Source organism: Mustelus asterias, chromosome 9 (genome assembly GCF_964213995.1).
Source record: "Mustelus asterias chromosome 9, sMusAst1.hap1.1, whole genome shotgun sequence".
NCBI classification, from domain to species: Eukaryota; Metazoa; Chordata; class Chondrichthyes; order Carcharhiniformes; family Triakidae; genus Mustelus; species Mustelus asterias.
Window position 1 is genome coordinate 77,229,324 of NC_135809.1, and position 27,416 is coordinate 77,256,739.

Consider the following 27,416-nt stretch of genomic DNA (forward strand, 5'->3'; position numbering starts at 1 on the left):
ATCAATCAGAAAATCTATATCAATGATCAGGATGATAATGTGGTAAATTGGATCAGCAAGTTTGCTGATGATACAAAGATTGGAGGTGTAGTAGACAGTGAGGAAGGTTTTCAAAGTTTGCAGAGGGATTTGGACCAGCTAGAAAAATGGGCTAAAAAATGGCAGATGGAGTTTAATGCAGACAAGTGTAAGGTATTGCACTTTGGAAGGACAAACCAAGGTAGAACATACAAGGTAGATGGTAGGACACTGAAGAGTGCAGTAGAACAGAGGGATCTGGGAATACAGATACATAATTCCCTAAAAGTGGTGTCACAGGGAGACAGGGTCATAAAGAGTGCTTTTGGTACATTGGCCTTTATAAATCAAAGTATTGAGTATAGGAGTTGGAATGTAATGGTGAGGTTGTATAAGACATTGGTGAGGCCGAATTTAGAGTATTGTGCGCAGTTTTGGTCACCTAATTACAGGAAGGATATTAATAAGGTTGAAAGAGTGCAGAGAAGGTTTACAAGGATGTTGCCGGGACTTGAGAAACTGAGTTACAGAGAAAGGTTGAATAGGTTAGGACTTTATTCCCTGGGGCGTAGAAGAATGAGGGGAGATTTGATAGAGGTGTATAAAATTATGATGGGTATAGATAGAGTGAATGCAAGCAGGCTTTTTCCACTGAGGCTAGGGGAGAAAATAACTAGAGGACATGGGTTAAGGGTGAGGGGAGAAAAGTTCAAAGGGAATATTATGGGGGGCTTCTTCACGCAGAGAGTGGTGGGAGTTTGGAATGAGCTGCCAGATGAGGTGGTGAATGCGGGCTCACTTTTAACATTTAAGACAAACTTGGACAGGTACATGGATGAGAGGGGTGTGGAGGGATATGGTCCAGGTGCAGGTCAGTGGGACTAGGCACAAAAATGGTTCGGCACAGGCAAGAAGGGCCAAAAGGCTTGTTTCTGTGCTGTAATGTTCTATGGTTCTATGGTGACATTCCAAGTAGTGCATGGCATATTTGAAAAGAGTAAATGCTTTGCTGTATGGCTGGGGATATTTGAAAAAAAAACATCAAGCTAAGAGTCTCCACATTAAAAATGGGGAGTACTGGGAAGACAGTAAAAAAAAGTCTCGAGTTGCGAGTACCTGCAAGAGAAATGGCAGGTCAGTTAGGGTCCATGGGCCCTTTCAATTAAGAAAATTAATCATGGCGATACCTATGTGGAGTGTTTTCAATATTTTGTACAAGACAATAAATTTGCAAATGAACTGCTTGTACCAGTTTTGTTTTCAGTGCAATAGGAAGTAAAACCTACAATTTCTCCAGAACTTGATTCATCCACAAAGCCAGGAGTCAAAACTTAAGATGACTTGACAAAGATCCTTGGAGAGCATTATACTCCATAGCCACTGATCATCGCAGAACAGTTCCACCGAAAGGATCAAGTGGAAAGTGAAAGCATTTCTCAGTTAGTGGCAACCTTTGAAAGACACAACATTGTGAGTTGGGTGAGAGATTGCAAGATTCTCTTCAAGATTGTCTAGTTTATGGTCGCCAAAATGAGACTATTCAAAGAAGATTGCTTCCTGAATACATTTTGACTTTAAAGACAGCAGTAGAAATTGCAGTGTCGATGGGACTGGCTGCTAAAGAGGCTTCACAATTTGATGCAGGAATGAAGATGCACAAGTTGGAAACTGCTCATAAGAAGTCAAACCAGCAACAAACGTATCACAGATGTACCAAAATGGGCCATTCAGCGAGAAAATGTTGGAGCAAGGATAGTCAATGCAAGAATTGTGACAAAAGGGTCACATCGCCAAAGCTTGTTGGGCTCGACCAGTTTCTCCTAGGAAGAATATTCAGAAGAAGAATCTGGGTACCTTCAAGAAGAACAGCAAATTGCATTCTATAAAAATAATTTACAACATGGAAGAAGAGAATTGCAATTGTGAAGAATAGAATGTCCCGAAATATGATGAAGAGTTCCAACTGAATGTTTTATCCATGCAGGTTGGATTACATAGATCCTAGGTGATTCCGAAGTTAAGTGGTCAACGTATTAGGATGGAGGTTGATACTGTGCTGCTGTGTCTTTAATTCCTGAGACTATGTACCAAGAAAATCTGAAACATCTTTTGTTAAAACCAGCTGATGTGAGTTTAAGGATATGCAGTGAAGAGATCATGCCATTGTGGTCAACGTAGAGTTGAGTGGACTAACAGCGGAGTTGCGCTCCATGTGGTCCGTGGTAATTTTCCAGCTCTATTTGGAAGGTCATAGCTGGAGAAGATAAAGCTTAACTGGTGCGTTCTCAACAGATCAATCGATGCCAAAACAGATCTACAGTAAGAGACACGTGACTCAATGAAGCCTGTTCAAGTGAAACTCAAGATAAAGTCTAATAATCTACCAAAAAGTCTCAAGGCAAGACCGTGCCATATGTAATTCATCCCAAGGTCGAAGAAGAATTAATCTGACTTGTTAACACTGGTGTGTTCGAGCTGGTTACAATTAATAACTGGGCTATCCTCATTGTACCTGTTATGAAACCAAGTGGTCAGTTTGTATTTGTAGTGATTTTAAAACAGCCATAAATTTGGTGTGATAATCAATACCCACCTCCTTTAATTGAAGATTTGTTGGCAGGATTATCAGGTGGGCAAAAATTCAGCAAGATTGATCTTTTACATGCATATTTACAAGTGAATATAGCCGCTGAATCTCAACCATTGCTTGCCATAGCTGCTCATAAAGATCTTTTTCATTATAAAAGATTGCCTTCTGAAATAACATCTGCACCAGTCCGATTACAAAGATTGATGGATCAGATTTTAAGTGGTCTATCTGGTGTACAATGTTATCTGGATGATATTCTAATTACAGAGTTCAGTGAACAAGACCACTTGAATAATTTAGAAGCAACATTGGAATGTCTTCAAGCCCATGGTCTGCATATCAAGAAAGAAAAGTCTGACTTTTTCCAAATGTCAGTCTAGTCATTTGGTCACATTATTGATAGTAAAGGTCGACATAAAGCACCTAAAATGATGGACACTATTTTAGAAACGCCACATCTGATGAATTTGATGCAATTGAGGTCCTTCCTAAATTCTTATGGCAAATTTGTTCCTAACTTAGCTACATTATTGAAGTCACTGCATAATTTACTATGTGTGTGACAGTCATGGGACTGGACAATGAAGTGTGAGAAAGCATACGAGGATGTCAAAAATGCTTTGCTGAAGTCTGAAGTACTGGTTCATTTTAATCCAAAATTATCGTTATTACTTGCTTGCAACACTTCACCTGATGGAGCAGGGGCAGTTGTTTTATATATTATGCCTTCAGAAGAAGAACATTCAATCGTTTTTGCTTTGTCTACTTTGTCTAGTTATGTATGTAGCATGCTAAGCTAGAAAAAGAAGTATTGAGTATAACTTTTGGTCTACGAAATTTTCATTATTTATATGGTCATCATTTCACATTATTGACTGATCATCGACCCTTAATTACTGTTTGTGGGCCAGATAAAGACATACCATCATTAGCTGCTAGCCGATCACAGAGATGGTCACTGATCTTAACAGCACACTCCTATGATATAAAGTATCATCAATCAGAATACCATGCTGATGCTGATGCATTATCACGCTTACTTTTACCTATTTACTGCCAACTAGTTTTGGTAATATTCTTTATTTTTCACTAGTAAATCATTTGCCTGCGACAGCTTCTCGACTTCAGACACATACCAGAAATAATCCTGTGATGGGAAGGTGATGGATATTGTATTCAAAGGAATGAGAGCTGGAACATAACATCCACATCCTGATTTGAAACCATATATGTCAAGAAGGCATGAGTTGACTGTCCAAGGTGGATGTCTATTGTGGGGGAATCCGAGTGGTCATTCCTCCTAGTCTGCATGGAAGAGTTCTTGAACAACTACCTAAAGGACATCCTAGTATAGCTGGATGAAGGAATTGGCACATAGCTATTTTTGGTGGCCGGATCTGGATGCCCAGATTGAAGAAAAGGTGGGACAGTATCAATCCTGTGCATGAATAAGAAATACACCAGAAGTTATCATGAGATCTACTACAACTGAACAAAGCATTGAAAAGTTTGATGAGATCTTTGCAAGATTTGGTAAACTAGAACAGATTGTTAGCAATAATGATTCATAGTTTACTTCACAAGAGTTTGAGGAATAAGATCGAAGTAAATGGAATTCAGCATATAGAATTCACATCTTACTGATGTCTACTGATATTCCAAACCATACTTCAAGGGTCAAGGGCAGCCTAAATCCAGAGCGTTGTTTACAACCAGAGAGGAATAAACATCCTCCTGATTGACTTTCTTATTGACTGTATATAATGATTTAATTAGTACTGTGTCTAGAGTATTAGTGATCCTATGTATAACATTACAGTAATTTGGTATCATGACCGCAGAAGTAAAGAGAGGGCTGTTATATATTTAAAAGGGTTGCAAGGTTGATTTAAGAGCTGATCATCTGATTAGATGGTGATGCTATTAGAGTGTGTGATCAGGCTACTGTTTATACTTTGCATTCTGATGCAGAGCAGCAAACAGCTTTCAATAAAACCTGTTGTATGTTAGTTTCAATCTATGTGTGCAAACCAAGTTTTCTTTTTCTGTTAAAAGCCACAACCCCTAACATAGTTAGGACATGACAGGACCCAATGCTAAACCCACATAATATGCAACATGACTAAATCATCGATATCCAAGGTGGTAATTTTCTCTGCGTGTTTCGAATATCTGTGACTTCTGGAGGGATGATTCATGTCCAATGAGTGTACAGAACAGAAGCAATCTTGTTCTCTGATGTTGATCCTAAATTAGTTTCAAATGTGGAAAATCACTGCTCGGCCATATTGAACACAGGAATGATCTCGAATGTTTGATAACAATAGTTTAACACAGGACCAACTGATGATCAGTGATTAACTTCAAAACTGAATCATCTTTCTCACAAATCTTGAAGAAAAACAAATAATTTCTTTATTTTACTTTTTAGGTTCCTTTATCAATGGCATGCTGTTCCCAGTCAATGTCACAGTTAAGTCACAAGCAATTGGTAAGCATTTGATATCATCCACATTTTTAACAGATACATCAGCTCATTAAAATATTAAAAATCTGTCCTAGATTAGAATGGCTGTTGAAAGTACAATGTTATTTTAATGGGACATGCTGCTTTGCATGTAGGTTGGGCAGAGTAGCTCAAGTCAGATAGTTAGTGAATTTCTTGAGTGCATTTAAGGTAATTTTCTGGAGCAAAAGATTCCACAACAAAAATGTTAGTAATAAGTAATGAGCCAGACTTAGCTAATAATCTTAATAATGAGGAAACACTTGCCCTTCACCGACCATAATCCTATTGAATTCAACATTAAGGGTGGAATGCTCCCAAAAAAGTCTGTGTTGAATTCGCGGGAACACTGGAGTAATTCACGCTGGTTTTTTCAGTGGGAGTTCAGAGAAGAATCTCCCACACTCTGTTCAATGCAGAGGCCACCAGCATGAATATCATTATATTTCAGGGGGCGGGGCCTATTTCCACCCAGGAGGCTGAAACCAGCAGGCCCCTGCACATGCGCAGTGACCCCGAACTGTCAGCCTGCAGTTTGCTAGCTAGCTCAATCACTGGCCAGCCCAGAACTCCCACAGTGCTGCCCCCGCCTCGAAACCTCCCACGGCCCGATCGTGGTTCTCCCCGACCATTCCTGGGCCAGCCCCGACACCCGCCCCGTCCCACACAACTCTGATCTCAGTCCCCCCAGCACCCCACAGTGCAGACAACCCCCTAGCAGACCCACCCCCAGCGGGCCCCAATCGCTGGCCTCCCTCCTGCCCCCATCGATCCCACTGTAGAGTGGCAATGGGACTCCCAACCTCCACCAATTGCCCTAGGTCCTGCACCCCACAGGCCCCAATCCCTGGGCCCCATCCCCTTGGCACTGCCCCGTGTCTGATGGGCAGTGCCAAAGAGACCCCTGGGCATTGGCACCTTGCCCCTTGGACAGTGCCAGAAGGCACAGGCTGGCACTGTCAGGGTGCCCATGCCAAGGGGGCACCACCCATGATTGCCCCCCCCTTACTCGAGCAGGGTCAGGCCGCTAGCTCCCCAAAAGTGGGAAACTACTCTAAACCCTGCTGCAGTAAAACACATTGGCGAGGTGGGAGAGGCTCGTGGGCCCAGAGAATTCAGCCCTGGGCCCGCTAATTACATTAAAATTAGATTTAATTTTAATTTAATTCTTCTCAAGTAAGCTACAAACCCAAGTGGGTTTGTAGCTTACTTGAGATATAAACAACCAAGAGTTCTACTGAGCAAATAAAACAGCAATGATAAAAGTGGTGAGAGATAATGCAAAAGAGAAAGTAAGAAGTCTCACAACACCAGGTTAAAGTCCAACAGGTGAGCCACACCTCTTCAACCTGTGTTTAACCCTCTCTCCACTCGCACTGTCTGTACCTGTAAAGACTTGATTACCTGTAAAGACTCGCATTCTGACCATTTGCACCCTGATGAAGGAGCAGCGCTCTGAAAGCTCGTGATTCCAAATAAATCTTTAACCTGGTGTTGTGCGACTTCTTACTGTGCCTACCCTGGTCCAATGCCGGCATCTCCACATCATAGGAAAAGAGAAAAGGATATAAAAATGCAAAGAATAGTATAGATCAGGGCACCAGGGTATAAGGAGCAACAATGGAATAGGAAAGGGACATTACAACTTGCAAAAAGGATTACAAAATGAAATTTGCGAGGATTATCAAGGTTAATACAAATGCTTTTACAAATAAATGATAAAGGATTGTTATGGTAATATGAGCCCTTTAACAAACAGGTTTGGATAACATTACAAATGAAAATATGACAGACTTGATGAATAATTACTTTGTGTCAATATTCAAAGTGGAGGATGAAGATAATATCTTCATTCCAGGAAAATTACTAATGGATCAAGAATAGGAATTCAATAAAGATAATGTAAACAAGAACGCACTATCAGAACAAATAGTGGTTCCACAGACTGACTAATCCCCAGGAGCTGAAGGGTTCTAACCCAAGGTTTTAATGGAAATTGCAGATATTTTGGCCATCATTTTCCAAAGCTCTCTTCCTTTAGATTAGAAAATTGCAATTTTGCCCCATTACTTAAGAAAAATTAGGTGGAAAAAACCAGGAAGTTGTAGGTGTGTTAGGCTGACATCTGTTATGAGGAAGCTACAGGAATCTATAATTGGGAGTAACCATTTAGAAAAAATAAGCTGACTATGGAGAACAAACGTGGATTTGGAAAGAATATGCTACCTCTAATATACATTTTTTGAGAAAAGTAACTGATATAATAGATGAGGAGATGTTCTGGATGTATTTTACATTCATTTCCAGGAGTCATTTGATAGTTTCCATGAAAAAGACAATTAAGTCAAATTAAAGTTCATTGAATTGGCCTGATTAAGGACATTGACCACGCAATGCATGACAGAGAATGGAGTATGACAGGTCCGATTACTTTGGAGACTTTTACCTTCCCTGGCCAATCCAACTTCTAAATACCTTCTTTTATTGCCTATTACATAAGATTGCCCAATGCATATTTCAGTTCTTCAGCTCTTACTGAGCTCAGTCTATACAGTCTATACGGTAGCACAGTGGTTAGCACTGCTGCTTCACAGCTCCAGGGTCCCGGGTTCGATTCCCAGCTCGGGTCACTGTCTGTGTGGAGTTTGCATATTCTCCTCGTGTCTGCGTGGGTTTCCTCCGGGTGCTCCGGTTTCCTCCCACATCCAAAGATGTGCAGGTTAGGTTGATTGGCCAGGTTAAAAATTGCCCCTTAGAATCCTGGGATGCGTAGATTAGTGAGTAAATATGTGGGGGTAGGGCCTGGGTGGGATTGTGGTCGGTGCAGACTCGATGGGCCGAATGGCCTCCTTCTGCACTGTAGGGTTTCTATGATTTCTATGGTTTCTATGATATATAGACTGGGGGTAGGGCCTGGGTGGGATTGTGGTCGGTGCAGACTTGATGGGCCGAATAGCCTCCTTCTGCACTGTAGGGTTTCTATGATTTCTATGATGATATATATGTATATATATAATATATATATGACACACATACACACACACGTAAACACACACACACATACACCCACTCACACGCACACACTCACACGTACACGCAGACACATCCACACACACACAATCATCCACACTCACACACACGCACACTATTAAGCTAGACAATAGAGTCCAAAGGGATTTGGGTGTTTATGCACCCAGGTCCCTAGTGATCATGGTATACAAAAAGTGATCAAAGGGGCTGGTGAAATGTTAACCTTCATATATGGTGGTCTAGAACATAAAAGAGAGAAAATTTGCTATAGTTATACAAGACCCTGGTGGAATCTCATCTGGAGTTCAGTGTGCAGTTCTCAATGACAACCTTTAGAAAGAATGCATGGGATTTTCTGCCCCCGGGCCTGTTATGCGGCAGCAGAGATGGCTCGCTTTTGCCCAAGGGTTGAATCTTCCCGTCCCACTTCCGCCAATGGGTTTTCCAGTTGTTCACACACTACGCGCCCGGGAACCCATGGCATGGGATCACCATCGGTGGAACCTGAAGATCCCACTGGCAGAAACAACCAGAACATTTTGGAAAGAGACGGCATAACTTTACCAGACTGTACAAAATGCTCCAAATGTTAGATTACAAGGAGAAATTACATAAACTGGGTTTGTATTTTTTGGCATATGCAGCTGTAACGTGTCTAATCAGAAGCTGAGGTGCTGCTCCTCCAGTTTGCATTGTGATGCATTGCATATAATCCATCCAGGGCGGCACGGTAGCACAGTGGTTAGCACTGCTTCTTCACAGCTCCAGGGGCCTGGGTTCGATTCCCGACTTGGGTCACTGTCTGTGTGGAGTTTACACATTCTCCTCGTGTCTGCGTGGGTTTCCTCTGGGTCTCCGGTTTCCTCCCACAGTCCAAAGATGTGTGGGTTAGGTTGATTGGCCAGGTTAAAAATTGCCCCTTAGTGTCCTGAGATGCATAGGTTAGAGGGATTAGTGGGTAAATGTATAGGGATATGGGAGTAGGGCCTGGGTGGGATTGTGGTCAGTGTAGACTCAATGGGCCAGGTGGCCTCTTTCTGCATTGTAGGGTTTCTATGATTCTATCTCACTTCTCCCTCTCTTTAACTCTGAAGATGAGTCATATAGACTTGAAACATTAACTCTGTTTCTTCCTCCACAGGTCCTGTCATAGCTGGGTTTTTCCAGCATTTTCTGTTGAGATTTCAGATTTCCAACATCCTCAGTCTTTTGTTTTTATTTTAGTCTTAAAAGGGCTACCTGATTCTTACACGTTACAAGGAATTAACTTGGCGAGTATGATGTCCCTATTCACCTTGTCTCTTATGTCGATGTCAAAATCATAACTTCTATATCCAACTTGCCTAATCACCCTTCAAAGTAAGTTGTGCCTTTCAGACTTTAGCCTGTGAGATAGGGACACTCTCAGGCAAGTTCTAGAATGTATTCAGTAAAGGAAGCATCATTTGACAGATGGTGACTATACTAGGGCTATTCTGATCAGGTTGGAGAGTGGCGACTTCTTGCAAACTGTGCCCAGCATACCTTCTAATTCTATATGTTACTCTTGTTCTATGCTTCTAAAACTATATTCTAACTCTTTTAAACTCTCTGACCATGCTCTATTTCAATCTCTTATAGATTTGGCACTATGACTGTAACACTACATTCTGCATTCCCTCCTTTCCTTCTCTATAAACGGTATGCTTTGTCTGTATAGTGCGCAAGAAACAATACTTTTCACTGTATACTAATACATGTGACAATAAATCAAATCAAATCAAATTTATTGAGGGTTGTCAAATTTTGAAAAAGTTTTTTCCACTGATGGGAGAGTGTTCGACAAAGAGATTAAAGCCTTAAAATCAGAACCAGGCCATCCAAGAGAGGAGTTAAGAATCACTTCCCCACACCACGAGTGGTACAGGGAATCCTCTCCTAGCAGTAGGTAGTAGCTCAGTTAATAAGGATATGGAGCCAAATGGGTGGATGGAGTTTAAATATTTATCAATCTATATTAATGACTTGAATGCAAGGATAGAATGCATGGGGCAGCTTTGTGGCACAGTGGTTAGCACTGCTACCTCACAGCGCCAGGGACCCGGATTTGATTCCCTGCTTGGGTCACTGTCTGTGTGGAGTTTGCATGTTCTCTCCGTGTCTGTGAGGATTTCCTCCGGGTGCTCTGGTTTCCTTCCACAGTCCAAAGATGTGCTGGTTAGGTGCATTGGCCATGCAAAATTCTCCCTCAATGTACCCGAACAGGTGCCGGAGTGTGGCAACTCGGGGATTTTCACAGTAACTTCATTGCAGTGTTAATGTAAGCCTACTTGTGACTCCAATAAATAAACTTTAAAACTTTGATACAGCCAAATTTGCAGATGACACTAAAATAAATGGGAAAGCATGTTCCAAGGAGGAAATAAGAAATTTACAAATGGATATGGATAGATTAGGTGGGTGGGCCCAAATTTGGCAGATGGAATTTAACGTGGATAAGTGTGAGGTTATTCATTTAGTATGCAGGTGCAGCAGGTAACAAGGAAGGCAATTGGAATTTTGACATTGATTGCCAATGGAATAGAATATAAAAGTAGGAAAGTGCTGTTGCAACTGATGAGACCAATCTGGAGTACTGCACACAGTTTTGGTCCACTTACTTGAGGAAGGATGTAAATGCATTAGAGGCGGGTCAGAGAAGGTTCAAGATTGATTCCAGGAATGAAGGACTCATCTTATGAAGAGAGATTGAGCAGTTTAGGCCAATATTTGCTGGAGTTTAGAAGAGTGAGAGGAGATCTGATTGAGGTATATAAAATGCTAAAGGGGATTGACAAGGTAGATGTAGAGCAGATGTTTCCCCTTGTTAGACATTCTGGAATGAATTAGTTTCAGGCTAAGGATGGCAGAGTTAAAACAGAATAAAGAATAAGGATCTTGAATCAGTGGAATTCTTCACCCCAGAGTGCAATGAATACCAGAACACAAAACAAATTTAAGGGGGAGGTAGATAGGTTTTTAATTAGTAACAGGATGAAGAGTTATGGGGACCGAGCAGGAAGGTGGAGATGAGGCCAAGCTGAGATCAGCCAAGATCATATTGAATAGTGAAGCAGGTTTGAGGGGCTACTCCTGCTCCTAGGTCTTATATTCTTGGGCCAGCAGGATTGGAGAATTTTCTCTTTTCTATGAAGAATACTTGAAAACCAAATTTAAATGTGACTTTTTCTGATTTGAACTTGCACTCACTTTTACTCTACAGTTAATGTTCTTATATAGCTCTGTAAGATGATCTTACCGGCTTCTTGTAAACTACAAAGTTTAACGTTCTCCAATGCATGAAATATTCAAGTTGGAGTTAGACTGAAACACTTACAATTTGCTACAACTTAAAATCTTAAAATGGGGCCCAATGCAACGCAGTACAATGCAATGCTACTTAAGGGCGGCACTGTGGCACAGTGGTTAGCACTGCTGCCTCACAGCACCAGGGACTAGGTTCGATTCCCAGCTTGGGTCACTGTCTGTGTGGATTTGCACGTTCCCCCCGTGTCTGCATGTGTTTCCTCTGGGTGCTCTGGTTTCCTCTCACATTCTGAAAGACGTGCTGGTTAGAGGATTGGTCATGCTAAATTCTCCCTCAGTGTACCCGAACAGGTGCCAAAGCATGGCGACTAGGGGATTTTCACAGTAACTTCATTGCAGTGTTAATGTAAGCCTACTTGTGACTCTAATAAATAAACTTAATATCACATGATACAACACAATATGTGCTTATATCGTGCAGTGCAATGTGTTCAAAGCAAGTCAGGTTCAGGTCCAGGTCTGATGTAATATGTGAATGTTTTCCTGTGAATATTTGAGTAACATGGTTTATAATGAAAATGCATGACATTTCCTCACTTTACCCTATAATAAAAGGCTGTAAACAGATATGAAGTCAAAGAACAAGACACTGGATCACAATATGTATTGTTTGTTCCCTTAGATTTGTCAACTATCAACAATGCATGGAAGGAAGATGAATATTTGTTTGAAAGTAACTATGAAAGTATGGCCTTATTTATATTTTGGAGAGCATATTTTATTTCTGGTTCTTTGTCCTGTGAGGCTTGGCACACACACTAAAATCCTGTGAAAACTCTTTTTTTTAGATGGCACTGATGACAGAGAGATGGGAAGGACAGAGGTTGTACTAAAGGCTGACCCTGTGGATGCTCCAGGTAATACCACTTCGATAAGATAATAAGAACATAAGAACATAAGAAATAGGAGCAGGAGTAGGCCATCTAGCCCCTCGAGCCTGCCCCGCCATTCAATAAGATCATGGCTGATCTGACGTGGATCAGTACCACTTACCCGCCTGATCCCCATAACCCTTAATTCCCTTACCGATCAGGAATCCATCCATCCGCGCTTTAAACATATTCAGCGAGGTAGCCTCCACCACCTCAGTGGGCAGAGAATTCCAGAGATTCACCACCCTCTGGGAGAAGAAGTTCCTCCTCAACTCTGTCTTAAACCGACCCCCCTTTATTTTGAGGCTGTGTCCTCTAGTTTTAACTTCCTTACTAAGTGGAAAGAATCTCTCCGCCTCCACCCTATCCAGCCCCCGCATTATCTTATAAGTCTCCATAAGATCCCCCCTCATCCTTCTAAACTCCAACGAGTACAAACCCAATCTCCTCAGCCTCTCCTCATAATCCAAACCCCTCATCTCCGGTATCAACCTGGTGAACCTTCTCTGCACTCCCTCCAATGCCAATATATCCTTCCTCATATAAGGGGACCAATACTGCACACAGTATTCCAGCTGCGGCCTCACCAATGCCCTGTACAGGTGCATCAAGACATCCCTGCTTTTATATTCTATCCCCTTCGCAATATAGGCCAACATCCCATTTGCCTTCTTGATCACCTGTTGTACCTGCAGACTGGGCTTTTGCGTCTCATGCACAAGGACCCCCAGGTCCCTTTGCACGGTAGCATGTTTTAATTTGTTTCCATTGAGATAGTAATCCCATTTGTTATTATTTCCTCCAAAGTGTATAACCTCGCATTTCTCAACGTTATACTCCATTTGCCATATCCTCGCCCACTCACTCAGCCTGTCCAAATCTCTCTGCAGATCTTCTCCGTCCTCCACACGATTCACTTTTCCACTTATCTTTGTGTCGTCTGCAAACTTCGTTACCCTACACTCCGTCCCCTCCTCCAGATCATCTATATAAATGGTAAATAGTTGCGGCCCGAGTACCGATCCCTGCGGCACGCCACTAGTTACCTTCCTCCAACCGGAAAAACACCCATTTATTCCGACTCTTTGCTTCCTGTCGGATAGCCAGTCCCCAATCCACTTTAACACACTACCCCCAACTCCGTGTGCCCTAATCTTCTTCAGTAGCCTTTTATGGGGCACCTTATCAAACGCCTTTTGGAAATCCAAAAACACCGCATCCACCGGTTCTCCTCCATCAACCGCCCTAGTCACATCTTCATAAAAATCCAACATGTTCGTCAAGCACGACTTTCCCCTCATGAATCCATGCTGCGTCTGATTGATCGAACCATTTCTATCCAGATGCCCTGCTATCTCCTCTTTAATAATGGATTCCAGCATTTTCCCTACTACAGACGTTAAGCTGACCGGCCTATAGTTACCCGCCTTTTGTCTCCTTCCTTTTTTAAACAGGAATTAAATAATTAATAATTATTAAATAATTATTAAATAATTATTAAATAACTATTAACTATTAAATAACTATTAAATAATCCACGAGTGAAATCTCTTCTGCATCTCCAGTTGTGACAGACGTAACGTCCTGTTGGCTATAACTAAAAGTTAAAAGTTTATTTATTAGTCACATAAACACTGCAATGAAGTTACTGTGAAAATCCCCGAGTAGCCACACTCCGGCGCCTGTTCAGGTCAATGCACCTCACCAGCACGTCTTTCAGACTGTGGGAAGAAACCGGAGCACCCGGAGGAAACCCACGCAAACACGGGAAGAACGTGCAAACTCTAGACAGACAGTGACCCAAGCTGGGAACTGAACCAGATCCCTGGCGCTGTGAGGCAGCAGTAGGCTTACATTAACACTGCAATGAAGTTACTGTGAAAATCCCCTAGTCGCCACACTCCGGCGCCTGTTCAGGTCAATGCACCTAACCAGCACGTCTTTCAGACTGTGGGAGGAAATGGTAGCACCTGGAGGAAACCAGGGAGACACAGGGAGAACGTGCAAACTCCACACAGACAGTGACCCAAGCCGGGATTCAAACCCAGGTCCCTGGAACCATGAGGCAGCAGTGCTAACCACTGTGCACCGTGCCGCCCATAAAAGGGCTACATATAAATAATTGGTATTAGCGTCAGGCTCAGAGTGGTCAGGAATGATATGACTCGGAGTGAGAATTGAAAGGGGAGGCAACCGCTGCCTTGGACCAAAGGAAATAGAATATAGAACATTACAGCGCAGTACAGGCCCTTCGGCCCTCGATGTTGCGCTGACCAGTGGAACCAATCTAAAGCCCCTCTAATCTACACTATTCCAATATCATCCATATGTTTATCCAATAACCATTTGAATGCTCTTAACGTTGGCGAGTCCACTACTGCTGCAGGCAGGGCATTCCACGCCCTTACTACTCTCTGAGTAAAGAACCTACCTCTAACATCTGTCCTATATCTCTCACCCCTCAGTTTAAAGCTATGTCCCCTCGTGCTCGCCATCACCATCCGAGGAAAAAGGCTCTCACTATCCACCCTATCTAATCCTCTGATCATCTTGTATGCCTCTATTAAGTCACCTCTTAACCTTCTTCTCTCTAACGAAAACAACCTCAAGCCCCTCAGCCTTTCCTTGGACTTGGAAATAACGCCAATGGATAAAATCTGACTTTTCCTTTAATTTAACTGTGAGACTTTGGTCAATTATAATTTCAGACTAAGTGTGTTATAATCCAGGTCAGAAACTCCAGTGTGTTATGAAGTCCGCCTGGATCATAGTTTTGCATTTTGAATTTGGCTAGGGTAAGCATGAAATATTTCACTTCAGGTATGATTCAAATGACCCACCAGGCTTTTATCAAACAAAGTTTATTTAAGAACACAGTTTACATACAGCCATAACTTTTACCAATTACAAACAAGAAAAAAAATGCTATTGTATAACCTTAACAACTATATGGAATGTTCCAACCAAACAAACCTCCTTATAAACATACCCCTGCCACAGGTTTAACACAGAAAATAAGAATGCTTACATGATGCTAGAATTTAGTCCTTTGGTTGGAGAATTGAAACTCTGACTTCCCAGCTTTGTAACGTAATTCCACTGCTGGCCTCTAGGTTTTAGCCAGCGAACCACTGCAAGAGACAGAATTCTCACTACAGGAAGACAAAAAGACCTTCTTCCAGCTAGCCAGCAGAATCTATAATACCAGGGAGAGAGAGAGAGAAAAAACACTGCATCCAGCCTGAAGTGAAAACACCTTCTAAACTAAAAAAAGCAGCCAGCAGCCCAAAACTGAAAGTAAGAACTCTTGTCACCTGACCCGTCAATCATTCTTCCTCCAACAATTCAGGTCATAAAAAATCCTGGACACTGCATGAGGCTGAGTGAAAATAAACAAAACCCTATTTAAACCATTGAAGCAGACAACCGGTGCCACAATGAAAAAATAGAACTTGCTCACAAACTGCAAAGAATATGATTTTAAAAATACATTTCTTAAAGGTACAGTAGCGTCACAGTTGGGAAAGTTAATCAAAAAGGACCACCTACAAAACTACACAGTTACCAGGGGATTTTCACAAGCTTCATCGACTCTATTAAACATTCCGCAATAAGCACAAAATCGTGATACTTAGCAAAGGGCAGTGATCAGCAGTCACGGTCACAATGAAAGACCGGTCCTCCACTTTCAGTTCACCGGGCACTATGTCTTTTGATTGAAATCCTTTTTTAAGTTTTATTCCATTCTCAGAGTCACAAAGTCAATGTGCAGAGTGGACAGGGCAAGCCTTTAATCCATCTCCTTGCTGGCTCCAAAAATCAACTCAAGTTCACATTGAATCTAATTCATGGTTCTCACAAAGGGACATACTGGATCCAAGCTGACAAGAACAGGCATTACACCTGATCTCACTCTTGATCCTCTCTTAATTGAAGTTGATCTTCAATCTGCTCTTCTTCTTATTGACGATGATGCATATTTACTATTTTACAAACCCTTACTTTATACACTGTTGCAGATTGGCTATGTAAAACTCCGTTCTGTCCATCTGATTGGTCAATCATTATCTAACTGCCCTTCCATGATAATACCTTTAGCCTGATTTATAACATTGTCATTCGGGGGGGCAGGCGTGTTGGTTTCCAGATTTGTGCTTCATCAACACTAACAAGATTAATATGCACTTGTCCCAATTCAGTTATTTGGCGAGACACTTTTACAGTTGCTACAGCTTAAAAAACCTCCCTGGCACTTTCCTGGCATTATCCGCATTCGAATGACTTTCAAATAAGGGGTCTTTACATAGCCTGAATTCATCCTTTTCATCACTTCTCGACATGTTAGGACTTGTAAAGAACTGTAGCTAACATTCAACTGAGTTTACCCATCATGATTTTGTGACCATGTTACCCCTCGAATACAATTTTAAACAATAAAAAAGGATAGACAACTAAGTCCCAGCAGTACTATAAAATTCAACTCAATCCTGCAGGAGCTGAATAGGGTTCAGGGTGCAGTGGTCCCACACAGATGCCGGTGTGGAGAGGGAGAGGGAACACAAGAAATCTCAAGGCTTTCTTCCTTCTCCTCAGATCAAAATCACACTTGTCTTGGATAAAAGCAAATTACTGCCGATGCTGGAATCTGAAACCAAAAAAGAAAATGCTGGAAAATCTCAGCAGGTCTGGCAGCATCTGTAAGGAGAGAAAAGAGCTGACGTTTCGAGTCCAGATGACCCTTTGTCAAAAGGTCTTATCTTGGTTTCTGCTGGCCCCTCTGCTGTATCCCACCAGGTCTATCTGGCTGGTTTGACATTGAGCAAGCCTTGTCCTGAACCATTATGATAGTTGCAATGAGATTATCATTAAAATTGTCTGCAGAGGAACCTCAAGCTCAAAGTCAGTGAAGATAAGATGATCAGACGGGTAAGAGTAGCCCTGGGCCAGTTAGTCAACTCCATATTAAGCATTCACAATAAATAGGCAGGTGTTACTGTAGTATCGAATTGAAAAATAATTAAACGCATTCCCAGCAATGACTGTGCTGCTATTATCCTCTTAGATTCCCAAGATATGAAACAGTGTGTCCAGTCCCTGAGATCAAATGGAAAAAAGCACAGTAAGTAAATGTCGAATTGAAACCACTCTTAAAGTAGAATAATCCTGATGTCAAAATGTCCAGTTGTTGAGTGAGTTATCAGACTGGGCGCACTGTGACTGAAAGAATGTGGGAGATTGGAAGGTGTTTTCTCCCAGTACAATCTCAGATAGCCTCCTTGCAATGATAGAACATAGAACATAGAACATAGAACATTACAGCGCAGAACAGGCCCTTCGGCCCACGATGTTGCACCGACCAGTTAAAAAAAAAAAAACTGTGACCCTCCAACCTAAACCAATTTCTTTTCGTCCATGAACCTATCTACGGATCTCTTAAACGCCCCCAAACTAGGCGCATTTACTACTGATGCTGGCAGGGCATTCCAATCCCTCACCACCCTCTGGGTAAAGAACCTACCCCTGACATCGGTTCTATAACTACCCCCCCTCAATTTAAAGCCATGCCCCCTCGTGCTGGATTTCTCCATCAGAGGAAAAAGGCTATCACTATCCACCCTATCTAAACCTCTAATCATCTTATATGTTTCAATAAGATCCCCTCTTAGCCGCCGCCTTTCCAGCGAAAACAATCCCAAATCCCTCAGCCTCTCCTCATAGGATCTCCCCTCCATACCAGGCAACATCCTGGTAAACCTCCTCTGCACCCTCTCCAAAGCCTCCACATCCTTCCTGTAATGATTTCAGCATTAATACTGGTACCAAACCACTGTGGGTCTGTGTGTCAGCGTGGCTGCTGTAAGCTCATGAAGAACATCAGGTTGAGGCCGTGAACTGTTCATCATTGCCACCCACTCTGGCCAGCCTCACCCCTAAACTCTGTTCCCCATCTCCTAACCTTCAGCAGGTCCTGTTCACCCCTTATCCCTGTGCTCACTGACTGACATTGGCTCCTAGCTTGCCTCCCAGTCTGGCAATTTCTCCATAGTAAAATTCCACCCCAATTTTGAAACTCTCTTTTCCACAACCGAAATCCATAACCTTCTCCAGCTTTGCACAAGCCACCATCCAGCCAATTCCATTCACTCCACACACAGTCAGAGAATCCCTACAGAAGAGGTCATTCAGCCCATCAAATCTGTACCGACTCTCTAATATGCCCTCTCCCCCTGCAACCTCACACATTTACCATGGCTAATCTATCTAACCTACACATCGTGGGACACTAAGGGACAATCTAACGAGGCCAATCCACCGAGCCTGCACATCTTTGGAGTGTGGGAGGAAACCGGAACTCCAAAGCTGGAGGAAACCCATATAGACATGGGGACGATGTGCAAACTCCACACTGTCAGTGACCCGGGGCCAGAATTGAACCCAGGTCCCTGGCACTATGATGCAGCAATGCGAACCACTCTGCCACCGTGCCGCCCTGAAAACAAGAACTGAATGAGTGCACTGGGCACAGCCGAGGCCATAGGATTCAGCATCTCAGCTGTGGTACTGAAGAAGTGTTCCAGAACTGGCTGCACCTCCAACCAAGCTGTTCCAGTACAGCTACAACACAGGCATCTACCTGACAATGGAAGAAATTATCCAGATTGGTCATGATGTTATATCTGCAGTTTGCATAGTCTTTTTTGTCTTATTAACATTATCTTTGAACCCACTCAAAATATCATGGAATCACACAGTGAAGAAGAGGTCCTTTGGCCCATTGAGTCCACACTAACACATGAGAAACACCTGACCTCCCATCTAATCCCACTTACCAGCATTTAGCCCATAGCCTTGAATGTTATGATGGCCAAATGCTCATCCAGGTCCTTTTAAAAGGATTTGAGGCAACCTGCCTCTACCATCATCCAAGGCAGTGCAATGCAGTCCATCAACACCCTCTGGGTCGAAAGGTTTTTCCTCACATCCCCCAAACCTCTTGCCCCTCACCTTGAACTTCTGTCCCCTCGTGACTGATGTTTCAACTAAGGGGAACAGCCGTCCCTATCCACTCTGTTCATGCCCCTCATAATCTTTTACACCTCGATCAGGGAACCCCTCAGTTTTCTTAGCTCCAACAAAAGCAACTCAAGCCTATGCAAACTATCATAACTTAATGGCAGCAGGGATTCTGGAGGAGGTGCAGAATCTCCTCTGCACTCCCTCCAGTGAAATCAGCTCTTTCTCGACCAGAACTGCACACAGTACTCTAGCTGTGGCCCCATCAAAGTTCTGTACAACTCCAACATGACTTCCCTGCTTTTGTAATCTATGCCTCGACTGATAAAGGCAAGTGTCCCGTATGTTTTTTTCACCACCCTACTAATATGCCCTTCCGTCTTCAGAGACCTGTGGACAAACACACCAAGGTCTCTTTGTTCCACAGAACTTTCTAGTGTCCTACCATTCATTGAATATTTCCTTGTCAAATTACTCCTTCCAAAGTGTATCTCCTCATACTTTTCAGGATTAAATTCTATCTGCCACTTATCTGCCTATTTAACCATTCCATCTATATCTTCTTGAAGCCAAGACACACCACCTCATTGTTAATCACTCATCCAATCTTTGTGTCATCCACAAATTTACTAATCCTATCCCCCACATAGTCATCTATGTCATTTATATAAATGACAAATAATAGGGGACCCAATACAGATCCCTGTGGTATGCCACTGGACACTGTAGCATGCTCTGGTCACTAAAGCAGCCTTCACTGTTATGGAATACTCTCCATTTGCTTTGATAAGTGCAGCTCCAACAGTATTCAAGAAGCTAGACACCATCTAGGACAAAGCTGTCTGCTTGATTGGCATCCCATCCATCACCTTAAACATTCATTCCCTCTACCACTTACACACACTGGCACAATGGGGATTGCAGCAGTTCAAGAAGGTGGCTCATTACCATCTTCTCATGGGTATAGATGCACAATAAATGTTGTCCTTGGCAGTGACTCTTGCATCTCATGAAAAAGTAAAAAGAACCGCACAAATCTCTCCAACACTTCCAATTCTGAGCTTTCCAATTTTCAGTTTGCATGTCTTCAGCTGCCTGAAATGCCTGAGGTGAGGGAGCATTCCCTCCCTCACCTCCCTGCATCCTTCTCCTCCTCTCCACCTTTAAGATGCTCCTTAAAACATACCATGTTGACCAAGCTTTATGTTCCCCCCCACCCTAATATCTCCTTATGTGACCCCATTTGGGAACATTCTGGTGAAGTGTCGAATGGCATTTAACTACACTACGACAATCATAGAATCCCTGCAGTGCAGAAGGAAGCCATTCGGCCTATCAAGCCTGCGCTGACTCTCCGACAGAGCATCCCACCCCCGCCATTTTATGTAACCCCATATAATTTTACCCCATTAATCCCTCTAACCTACACATCTTGCGGCAATTTAGCATGGCCAGTTCACCTAACCTGCGCATCTTTGGACTGTGGGAGGAAACCCAGCACCCTGAGGAAACTCACGCAGACATGGGGAGAATGTGCAAACTCCGCACAGACAGTCACCTGGGGCTGGAATTGAACCCAGGCCCTTGGCGCTGTGAGGCAGCAGTGCTAACCACTGTGCCACCATGAGGCCCCGGTTGTTTGCCCAAATGCGGGCTGTTAATATTTTTATTCCCACTCTTTTTTCTGATCTTCACTGAGTAGCCATATATTAATTTGTGTAAAGCGTACATACCCAAATCAGGTGGTGCAATCTAATGTAGGCTGATGATTAGATAGCCCAAAAGTATACCAGGCAATAACATTATATTCAAGGCTGAAATATGATACATCTGTCACAAGGAGTTTCTGCACACTGGCTAGAAGTTGCGACACATGTTTTAGATTTGCAACATTGTACCTTCTAAATATTAAGCAGTTTTGATCCACCCTAGCTCTGAAATTCCAATGGTTTTGTAATGCGGAAACTATCGAGAAGAGGTTGGGAATTTGGGGAGGAGAGAGATGATCCTCCAGTTTTATGCCCCATGCATGTTCTGTCCTGCATTCCTCTAGGAGTGAGAACCTGTCTAAGATGTGCACTACCCAAGCCACATTGTAGCCAGGCTGAGTGTCCTCAATTACACCACAGAAATAAACTGTTCAGTCCAACTAGTCTATGCCATTGTTTATGTTCCATATGAGCAACCATCGACTTCTTTTAATCCGGCCTGCTTATCCTTAGTTTCTGTCCCACAATGTTTGAAGCACTGAACCCAGTTTAAGCTGTCATAAAGCAGCTGTTTTGGGATCAGCAGCTGGGAAGAGCTGGAATTGTAGTCCTGTGTTCAGTTGCATTAGGTTGATCTTCAACACAAATTGTGACGGTATGTTTATGAGGTTGTTGGCTTCATTTCAAAATGTCTCTTCAGACTGCTTTCAGTTGAGAATATTTTTATATTTGTTCATGAAATGTACACATCGCATGTTGACCAGCATTTATTTTCCATCCCGAATTGCCCTTGACAAGCTGGTAGTGATCCATCTGATGTAGGTACACCCATAGTGCTGTTAGGAAGGGAAAAATTAGAATGTTTCCTGAAGATACACGATTTGGGGCCTTCAGCATTCTGTGATCCAGTTTTTACTATTTCACCTAAGCAGTAACCAGGATGTTCTGTTACCTTTCCCACACGATTCCCCCCAAGACGCAGCTTATTCCATTCAAACTCTCTCCGCAGGCAGGAAGCTTGGTAGCCAGAGGACACAGATTTAAATTTATTGGTCAAAAGTCCAGCTGGGAGATGTGGAATTTTGGGGGCAATTCTCCCAGCCCACTGCACTGCTGTAGTAGCCCAGTGGGCCAGGAGACATCAGCAGCGACCATTCACAGGCACTGGGCAGTGCCAAGGGGATGGGGCCAGAGGGGGTGATTGGTTGGGGGGTCCCCACTGCCACTCTGTAAAAGGATCGATGGGGGAGGGAGGGAGTGAAGGCGATTGGGGCCAGCCATCCAGGTTGGGGAGGGGGGTGGGGGCATTTGGGGCTGATCATCAGGGTGGAGGGGAATCGGGGCAATTGGGGCTGGCTGCGGGGCGGGGAGGGGGGGGAAGACACATCGGGACTGGTCATCAGGATGGTGGGGTGATTGGGAGGTGTTGGGGGGTATGGTTGGGGAGATCGGGGCTAGCCGGGGGTAGGGGGGGGAACATATCGGGGCTGGTCATCGGGAGGGTGGGGGTTTGAGACTGTCGGAGGTAGAGGGGAGCACATAGAGGCTGGCCCGAGGAGGTCCGGGAAGCCAGCGATCGTGGGGTGGGGGGAGGGGTCTGAGGGCCAGTGATGGGGGTTTGTGGGGCTGGCCAGTGATCGGGAGGCCGGCAATGGCGGGGTGGGGGGGGGGGGGGGGTCACTGAGTATGCGCCAATCTCCACGCTGACAGATCGGAGCATGCGCAGTGTCCTGCTCAGCGCTATGCTGCCGGCCTCTTGGGCAGGAATAGGCCCCGCCCCCTACTTTCCAGAGTGAATCCCGCTGAGGAACTTTGCAATGCTCAGAGTGTCGGAGATTCGCTCTGGTAAGTACGCTAAAGAACCAGCGGGAATCCCTCCCGTTTTCCCGCACGTTAGGAACTTAGAATTTTTGGGGGAGAATCCCAGCCTTTATTTTTAATCAACAATGTTAGGATCTGGAAAGCACTGCCTGAAATGCTGTTGGAAATAATAGTAACTGACCAAAGGGAATTGGATATCTACTTAAGAAAAAAGATTGGCAGAGAGATGAGGAAAGAGCGAGGGAGTGGGAGTAATTGGCCACACTTTCAGAGAGCTGACACAGACAGAATGGGTTGAATGGCCTCTTTCTATGTGCTAATCTAATAACAGAAGTCAAATGAAGACCATAAGACTACTTTGTTTCATTGCCAGAAGTTGTTTGTGTTTCATTCAGAACAATATTTAATTTGTAAAACTACAACAAGTTCAACAGCTTGCCTATATGACTTTCTTTAAGTTATTTATCTGTTTGAACATTTCTCCCAAGTTCCACTCACTGTCTAAGGTCTGAAACTTGCAAATTCAATGCATGGACAATTACTGGAGAATCATTATTACTCCTGTTATGATGTTGCTCTCAAGAGAATGAGACTTAAATGGTCTTTTTTTGCAATGCACGAGTTGAGAGCTAGATAGAAATGTAGGCCGTAATTTTCCAGCCATTCCCGCCAGTGCCATCTTCTGAACCCATCGACTGTGGCACCCTCCCCGCCCCGTGGATTCCCCGTTGTTCACGTCTAGAGTATTGGCTGGCTTTTTGCCACCCACCCATCCTCCCGAGCATTCCTCTCTCCCACTCCCCTGCCTGATTTCATTAAGAAGAATATTTACAAGATTGTCTCAGAAATTTGCTGCGTTTCTTTTATTTGTTCTTTTTAGAGTCTTGAGTTCACCTCCTCCTGGTTATGTTTTATAAACTGTCAGCTTTAAACCTGGTAAGAAGTCTCACAACACCAGGTTAAAGTCCAACAGGTTTATTTGGTAGCAAAAGCCACATCACATCATGAGCTTTAAGCCTCACAGCAGTGGTCTTATACGTACTTCCCATGACTTTGCTGGGTTTCCCGGGACAATGTATCAATTTAATGTGGATTCATGCTCCGATCTCAGCCAACAATAGTAGATTAGTTGAATGTATGCACGCTGTGTCACTGAGTAGGTGGCAGCAGAACTCTCAGCTCTTGTTCGACCCTATTCCAGGAGATTTCATCACATTCTAGCCTCCGTAAGCGTGATCTTTCCAAAGCTCTGTAGCCCGTATCCTAAATCACACTGATTCCTGTTCACCTACATTGGCTCCCAGGCAATGCAACACTTTACATTTTGCCTCACTAACTCTGTAAGCTCCTCCAGATTCACATCCCTCTGAAATATCTGTGCTCCACCAATTATGGCCTCTTGAGCATCCCCTATTTTAATCGCTGCACCATTGATGGTCCCAAGGCCTCAAGTCCTGTAATTCCCTCTCTAAACTCCTCATTCCTCCTTTAAGATGCTCCTTAAAACCTAACTCTTTGACCAAGCTTTTGATCGTCTGACCTAATTTTGCCTTATCGAGGCTTGGTGTAAATGGTATCTTAAAAAGTTCCTTTGGATTGTTTCAGTAAGTTGAAGGTATTATATAAATACAAGATGCTGTTATTATTGTCTCTAACCCCACGTCACCATGCCCTGTTATTGGTCACATGACATTTCAATCAGCCAACAATGATAGCTATAAGACCCACAATGCCTTGCACTCTGGAAAGCATTGTATATTTATCTCATAGAGAGCATGCCACAGGGTCACACCACATCCTGGACATGTTGGGCCCTAATGTTTATCCTGTGTCTGGCCAGAAAAAAACAAGGGAGGAAAATGTCTCTCTGATTTTTGTTCTCAATTTATTTGCACGGGTGTCCAGGTGAATTCCAGAAGACTCCAGGACAATCTGAGAGGGTTAGCAATCCTCAACAGAGATCACGTGGGTGTCGCTGGCTGGCCAGCATTTATTGCTCATCCCTACTTGCCCTTGAGAAGATGGTGGTGAGCTGCCTTCTTGAAACGTTGCAGTACATGTTCTGTGGGTTGACCCACAATGCCATTAGGGAGGGAATTCCAGGATTTTGACCCAGTGTCTGTGAAGGAACGGTGATATATTTCCAAGTCAGGATGGTGAGTGGCTTGGAGGGGAACTTGCAGGTGGTGATGCCCCCATGTATCTGCTGCCTTTGTCCTTCTAAATAGAAGTGGTCATGGATTTGGAAGGTGCTGTCTAAGGATCTTTGGTGAATTGCTGCAGTGCATCTTGTAGATAGTACACACTGCTGCTACTGAGCGTCGGTGGTGGAGGGAGTGGATGTTTGTAGATGTGGTGCCAATCAAGTGGGCTGCTTTGTCCTGTATGGTGTCAAGTTTCTTGAGTGTCGTTGGAGCTGCACCATCCAGGCAAGTGGGGAGTATTCCATCACACTCCTGACTTGTGCCTTGTAGATGGTGGATAGGCTTTGGGGAGTTAGGAGGTGAGTTACTCGCTGCAGTATTCCTAGGCTCTGACCTGCTCTTGTAGCCACTGTGTTTATGTGGTGAGTCCAGTTGAGTTTCTAGTCAATAGTAACACCAAGGATGTTGACAGTGGGGGATTCAGTGATGATAACACCATTGAATGTTAAAGGACAGTGATTAGATTATCTCTTATCGGTGATGGTCATTGCCTGGCATTTGTGTGGCACAAATGTTACTTGCCATTTATCAGCCCAAGCCTGGATATTGTCCAGATCTTGTTGCATTTGAACATGGACTGCTTCAGTATCTGAGGAGTCGCGAATGGTGCTGAACATTGTGCAATCATCGGCGAACATCCCCACTTCTGACCTTATGATGGAGGGAAGATCATTGATAAAGTAGCTGAAGATTGTTGGGCCTAGGACACTACCCTGAGGGACTCCTGCAGTGATGTCCTGGAGCTGAGATAACTGACTCTCCACAACCACAAACATTTTCCTATGTGCCAGGTATGATTTCAGCCTGCGGAGAGTTTGCCCCCGATACCCATTGATTCCAGTTTCGCTAGGGTTCCTTGATGCCAAACTTGGTCGAATGCAATCTTGATGTCACTTGATGTCACTCTCACCTCACTTCTGGAATTCAGCTCTTTTGTCCATGTTTGAACGAAGGCTGTAATGAGGTCGGGAGCTGGGTGACCCTGGCAAAACCCAAACTGGGCATCACTGAGCAGGGGCTGCTTGATAGCACTGTTGAAAACCCTTTCCATCACTTTACTGATGACTGAGAGTAGACTGATGGGGCAGTAATTGGCTGGGTTGGATTTGTCCTGCTTTTTGTGCACAGGGCATACCTGGGCAATTTTCCACATTGTTGGGTCGATACCTGTGTTGTAATTGTACTGGAAGAGCTTGGCCAGGGGAGCAGCAAGTTCTAGAGCACAAGTCTTTAGTACTATTGCCAGAATGTTGTCAGGGTCCATTACCTTTGCAGTATCCAGTGCCTCCAGCCATTTCTTGATATCACATGGAGTGAATTGAATTGGCTGGAGATTGGCATCAGAGATGCTGGGGACCAGTGGAGGAGGCCGAGATGGATCATCCACTCGGCACTTCTGGCTGAAGATTGTTGCAAATGCTTCAGCCTTATCTTTTGCACTGATGTGCTGGGCTCCTCCATCATTGAGGATGGGGATATTTGTGGAGCCTCCTCTTCCAGTGAGTTGTCTAATTATCCACCACCATTCTTGACTGGATGTGGCAGGACTGCAGAGCTTAGATCTGATCCATTAGTTGTGGGATCACCTATCTCTCTCTATCACTTGCTGCTTATGCCGTTTGGCATGCAAGCAGTCCTGTTTGGTTGCTGCACCAGGTTGACTCCTCATTTTTAAGTATGCCTGGTGCTTCTCTTGGTATGCGCTCCTGCACTCTCCATTGAACCAGGGTTGATTCCCTGGCTTGATGGCGATGGTTGAGTGGGGAATATGCCGGGTCATGAGGTTGCAGATTGTGCTGCTGTTGATGGCCCACAGCGCCTCATGGATGCCCAGTCTTGAGTTGCTAGATTTGTTCGAATTCTGTCCCATTGCACGGCAAATCAGCAGACTCAGAATTTCTGCCCTCACACAGCAACCATAAGCTGCTTGAAGTGATGTGAGGCATGGCAAGGGTGACCCGAGATGGAGGTGGGCAGTGCCAGGATAGGGTAGAGAGAGGTGAGCTGAGCCTGGAGTGCCAGGCCTGGGAGGAAAGCTGGGGGTGGGTTGGGCACTGAGCTGATGGTGAACAGATCCTGGGTGCCAGGGTGTGAGGGGAGGAGGTGTTGGATGGGGATAGGGGGGATTCAGGTAGTCCTGGGCAACAGTGGTGCTGGGATGCTGAGTAACTAAATAAATCAGTGCTAAGACCTGGCTAAGTGTGGAACAATCAGCCTAAGTTTATATGCTGACATTTCCCAGTGTAACTGTCAACCTGCACTGGTGAAGCACAATGTCCAGGTTCCAGTGTAAGCTGCCTCTCTGGA

General features: G+C 43.9%; 1 protein-coding gene across 1 annotated transcript in view; it reads left to right on the forward strand.

Annotated features, from left to right (window-relative positions):
- Nucleotides 1–27,416, forward strand: part of ehf (ets homologous factor) — a 71,019-nt gene that overhangs the window by 36,305 nt on the left and 7,298 nt on the right. Inside the window, exons 4-7 of the mRNA XM_078220380.1 lie at nt 5,040–5,099; nt 12,112–12,174; nt 12,278–12,346; nt 17,424–17,480. Of these exons, the coding sequence (XP_078076506.1) occupies nt 5,040–5,099; nt 12,112–12,174; nt 12,278–12,346; nt 17,424–17,480 (249 nt within the window). The remainder of the gene's footprint in view (nt 1–5,039; nt 5,100–12,111; nt 12,175–12,277; nt 12,347–17,423; nt 17,481–27,416) is intronic.